Genomic DNA, 5,285 nt, shown 5'->3' on the forward strand with positions numbered 1-5,285 from the left:
GTTCAGCCAGTTCTCCCGGCCTCTCTGGCCGCCTCTGGGACCAGCTGAAAACTGGGGAGGCTTCATTCCTGGGGAGCAGGTTTGTTACCCCAGTGTCCCCACAAGAACACGACATACTGTGCACTCTGTGATGTGATGGGTTCAGCCCTTCTGGCTGATAGAATTTTCCAACTCCACTGTATCATAGAATCCCTTTTGTATACGTGGTTAGTTTGCTATTGACCGAAGCACTGGGAGGTGTTACATGACTGTTTATCATCAAAACAGTTTAAATGTCTAAAGCTTTCAAATCAAGGTTATAGTCATGATCTATTTAGAGATATTGGGACCTTGTGGTCATTCATGGTGGGCACAGAGGCAGAATTCTGGGGTAGTGGACAAGTAGATGTGGTTGTATTTCCCTGCCCTGTGGCTGTGTAGCCTTACCTTCTGAGGGTCTCAGCTCCACCAACATGAGACTGTGCCACCTCTCATGATATGGGAGATAACACAAGGTGGGCAGCTGAGTCTGTTGCAGAATGGATACATTATCAAGTGTGTCACCCATCTTCACCCCTGGCCAGCACATTTACAGGTGCTGGTCCCTGTGACTGTGAGGAGAGTCCACGGTGTGGCTCGGAGCCTATGCTCTTGGCAGAAGCAGAAAACTCGCAGCCAGCAACATCTTCTCCAAGGAATTTCCTGCAAAGAAAGGGAAAGGTGAGCAAAGGGGGCTGGAGCTGGAGGACACTGTCAAGAACGGTCCTAGCTGGGACCTGTAACAGAGGGCGGATGCAGGGGCTTGAGGACCCAGGGACCCTGGGATGGGGTTCAGAGACCTGAGCGGACAGAAACCTGAACCTGGCCGTTTGATACTAGATATCATCCAGTCGTCCCTCTCTGCCTCACTGGCTGTATAGTAGCCCCTAATGAAACATCCAGGAGGGTCAGCATGCTGTCAGTCTCCTCCACCCCACTCTTAGGCCTCTATTGAGATGGACAGTGGAAGTCACTGCCCATGTCGCCTCTGTCTTGCTGGGACCTGTCTCCTTGGGGGTGGCTGTCCCTGGGAGGCAGACGGAAGGCAGAGAGAGATGAGCTCCAAGCCTAGAACCATTTTCTCCTACCTTTGATTAGTCTGGATTTTTTTTTTTTTCAGTTCTCCAGACCAGAGTTCATCCTGTTGGCTGGAGAGGCCCCAGTGACCCTACATTTACCTGGATCCATTGTGGTAACTACCGGTTAGACTGGGTGGGATGGGAAAGAATCCCCAAGCTGAACAAACTCAAGGCTCACTGTGCTTTCGATGGGGTCTGCTCTGAGGACATCTTGGCTGTCTCTCTGTGCCACCTCCATGAACCTCCTGGTCTCTCTGCTTCTTTTCCTTCCACCCCTGCTCATGTTGCCTTTTCAAAGCTGTGGAAAGCACAGTGTTCTCCTTTCCATCCACACCATGTTCCTGCATCTGTCCTGTCCCTGCGGACACACGCCAGGCATGGTCTCCCTACTCCTGCCTTTCCTTCCCCTTCAGGAGAGAAGCTCCTCGTGCCTTCCTGTCCTTCTCACCCTCACTCCCAGTTCAGCCTTCATCTCGTTCAGCACAGATGCCGTGGAGCATCCCCACAGGAGGGTGCTCTTCCAAGGCCCTGCCCTGTATGCTGTGGCAAACAAAGTCCTTTCCATGTGAAGGCTACAGTCTGGGAGAAGAAAAAGAGAGACAAATGCATAACAGAAAAGCATGCCAGGTAGTGATTTGTGCTTTACAAAAAACCAAGGAGACACATACGTGTGGGAGAGGGTAGAAGATGATAGGTAAGGATGAGGAAAAAAAAAAATGTTCCTTTACCTAGGGAAATGGCTCTGGGATGAGAAGAATGGAAGGAGAGAGGCATGGGAGATTGTAGGGAAAGGGTCTGACATATGGAGACCATCATTAGGGTGTGCTACCCAGCTCAGCCCAGTACATGCCCTCATGGCTCATGTCCAGTCTGGGGCCATGAGGTTTTCAGCTAATGTTGAGCATTTGGGTTGATGAGCTTCCCATTTTCCATTCTCCCAGAGCCAAGATGCCTGTCTGGCCAGGCCTGCCTGGCAGTGCTGCCTTTTGGCTCTTAGGCCTTCTGGAAGCAGGGCTATGGGAAGGCTGGGATAGTGTCTTTCTTTTCCCAGGTTCCTTTGTCAACCCCCATGCTGATATATCTTCTCTGTAGCTCAGAGCAATGCAGATGAACTCCAGGAAAACCTCCCCTGGCTCAGTCAGGGGTACATGACTCATAGATGAGTCTGAAGAAAAGCCAGGGGGAAAGATATGGATCAGTCTTATCCCACATCGCCGACCTCAGAGATTCCTCAGAGAGCCCAGACTTGGGTCAGGTCTGCTATAGCCAACTGTGCAACCCTGGAAAAGTCCCTCATTGTCTCTAAGTCTCAGGTTTTCATCTGCTAATAGGGAGAAAAACTACACTTATCCTATAGGCAGTTAGACAGTTAAATGCGGCATTGAGTGGAACTTGTGACCGCCCAAGCTAAAGACTCAAGGCCTCATCTTAACTGTGAGCATCGATACTGTTATTGTTTTCAGACCAAAAAGGGGAAATCCTTCTTGGCTCTCAGAGACCTCTGTGTGGTCTTGCTGAACGGACAGTGTCTGGAGGTGAAGTGTGACATGGAGTCCACAGCAGGAGCTGTCTTCAATGCTGTCATGTCCTTTGCCAATCTTGGGGAGACCACCTACTTTGGCTTGGCTTATGTGAAAGGTAGGTGGTTCCTGGTCGCACTAGTGACCTGAAATTCCCGGAACCCAGGTACATGAGTTCCTCCTGAAAAGCTACTTGATGCTGGGATACCTGACTTTGCTTACCTTGGCATAGGTTAGCATAGGGGGCACTTTGGGTACCTGTGTAAGAGCCATCAAGTGAGCACTCTTATGAAAACATGGTGGTAGGTTGTGGGGTGGTGGCTGGCCAGGGCTGGTGAGTCACTGTGCTCCAAATGCAGACAGGCAAATGTTAAAAACATTTCTAAACCACCTGGGGTGCTGCTGGCATTTTGCACGTTGGTCCCAAAACATTGCAAGGTAATCTTTCCTGAGAGAATGGTTTGCATATGTCTTTCCAGGTCTTTCTTCTCATGAGTGGTCTATTTGCTTGTGGACTCTTAGTGTGGCACGATGTGGCTGATGGTAGCATCCTTGTCTCCGCAGAGGTCTCATCAGATCCTTTCCACAAGAACCCCTCTTTCAAACAGGAAGGACAGCCAGTTTGTGCTGTTATGGAGGTCACGACCAATGAAGTTTAAACTTTGTGACAAACAAAGGAAAGCAGTTTTAGAAAGCATTGTATTCTTCTTAAGTACCTGCTCTTCTAAGATCGGAATAGTAACTTTAGTTTTTAAAACATTTTAGTTAAAATATAGTTGCAACATCACTTCTCCCTTCCCACTCCCCCTCCAACCCCAGCCATGCTTTCAAATTCACAGCCTCTTATGTTTTATTATTGTTAGGTGTGCTTGCAACGTGTGCCCATACACAAATGCAACCTGTTGGGTCTGTTTAGTGTTTAGTGATGCTTGTATGTATACATTTCCAGAGATGATGCTCAGCCCTGGATAACTAATCAGAGAGCTCATCTCTCAACAGTCACTAGTTGCCTTTTTATCTGGGGTTAAAGCTTCCCGAGATGCGCCCCCCCCCATCCCCATCCACACTGATACCAGTTGGCTTTGTTCAGAGCTTATTTCATATATTCAGAGCTTGTTCAGGCAGCTATGTTGTTGAAATTTCACAGGTATAGCTTTCCTGTCATACCCGAAAACCATAATCTTGCAGCAGACTTACTTCCTGGTCTTCTGGCTTTTACAATCTTTCCACGCCCCCTCCCACTTTGTTCCTGAAACTTTGAGTATAGGGCTTAGGTTGTAGTCATAGCAACAGGAGTTGGGTGCATTTGGCCAGTAGTGGCTTTCTGTAATGGGCTCTGTCTTCGGTGAAAGAAGCTTGGGTGATGAGGGGTGAGAGCTACACTGACTGGATAGCCTACAGGAACGACTGTGCTTTACTGATTTGAAATGTAAGTGGAGACCAGGGGGTGAGTGATGGCTCAGTTGGTAGGCAATGTGCCTGACCTGAGTTTGATTGTCAAGATTCATACACCAAAAATTTAAGTGTGATGGTTTGTCACTGTAATCCCAGTTCTAGGGAGGTAGAGATTGGCAGAGCCCTGGGGCTTGCTGGCCTGTCAGTCAAACCTACCTGGGGAGTTCCAGGCCATACAGAGCCCCATAAATGCTGGATGGTATTCAAGTAACGACATTAAAGATTGTCCTCTGGCCTCCACAAGCACATGCACACATGTGCTCCCATATATACATAAACATATATACATACACGCTCAAGATACGAAATGAGCAGAGAAGTCAAATCTAGGCGAATCCATCCTTTATGCTCCAGTCAGGGAGGTGATTATAAACCCTTCTTATGGGGGTGATTCCTGGGCTTCTGGAGCTGCTTAGGGAGGGGCCTCCTGGGGTGATCACAGATCTGCATAGAGACCATCTTGGGAGGGTTTGCCAAAAGGCTGTACTGGGAACTCATTTAACCTTGGAGAAAATCCAGCTTAAAGGAAAGAGAGCTTGGTATGGGGAATCAAATTCTGCAGCAAGGGTGGAGCAAGGGTGGGGTTGTGGGGCGATGGCCATCAGCAATGAGGGCAGAGGGCTGGGTGATGGCCATTAGAGGTACCTGGACATCTACCTATCTTTTCACATATGCTGCCCAGGCAAAAAAAAAGTCTGGCTGCTAATTTAAAAGCCCTACCTTCTAACTGTGGTGGGAGTCCTACCCTAGACAAGCCACTGGGGGTGGAGGGTGGGGCACAGGAACAGATAGCTTGGGATCTATAGAGGGTGAGGCAAGGGTAGACCTACAGGAATCCTGAGAGTGGGCTGTGTTGCCCAGTTTGGTTGAGAGCAGCTTTTAAAGGAGCAGAGGATGAAGATAGTAGACTTCAATCTAGATGGGCCGGAGGATTAACTCTGCAGGACCTGAAGACCCGAGCTTGCACATGAGATTGCTCTTATTTCTGCCTTGGTCACCTTGGACTGTTACAGCAAAGTGCCATGCCTGGGCAGCTTAAACAGAAGCCTCTTCCCCCTTGAAGTTGGGATCTTGAGGTCTAAGATTCAAAGTGCCAGTTGATTTCATTTTTCATAGGGATCTGCTTTCTGTTTCCCAGAGGAAATTCTTCTTGTTGAATCCTTACATGGCAGAGAGAGAGAGAGAGAGAGAGAGAGAGAGAGAGAGAGAGAGA

The 5,285-nt window shown here is 48.7% G+C and overlaps 1 protein-coding gene across 1 annotated transcript in view; it reads left to right on the top strand.

Moving 5' to 3' along the window:
- Nucleotides 1–620: 620 nt before the first annotated feature.
- Nucleotides 621–5,285, top strand: part of Frmpd2 (FERM and PDZ domain containing 2) — a 64,561-nt gene continuing 59,896 nt past the window's right edge. Inside the window, exons 1-3 of the mRNA XM_029541809.1 lie at nt 621–699; nt 1,139–1,210; nt 2,561–2,735. Of these exons, the coding sequence (XP_029397669.1) occupies nt 625–699; nt 1,139–1,210; nt 2,561–2,735 (322 nt within the window). The 5' untranslated portion in view covers nt 621–624. The remainder of the gene's footprint in view (nt 700–1,138; nt 1,211–2,560; nt 2,736–5,285) is intronic.

This window comes from Mus pahari, chromosome 8 (genome assembly GCF_900095145.1).
Source record: "Mus pahari chromosome 8, PAHARI_EIJ_v1.1, whole genome shotgun sequence".
Classification (NCBI taxonomy): domain Eukaryota; kingdom Metazoa; phylum Chordata; class Mammalia; order Rodentia; family Muridae; genus Mus; species Mus pahari.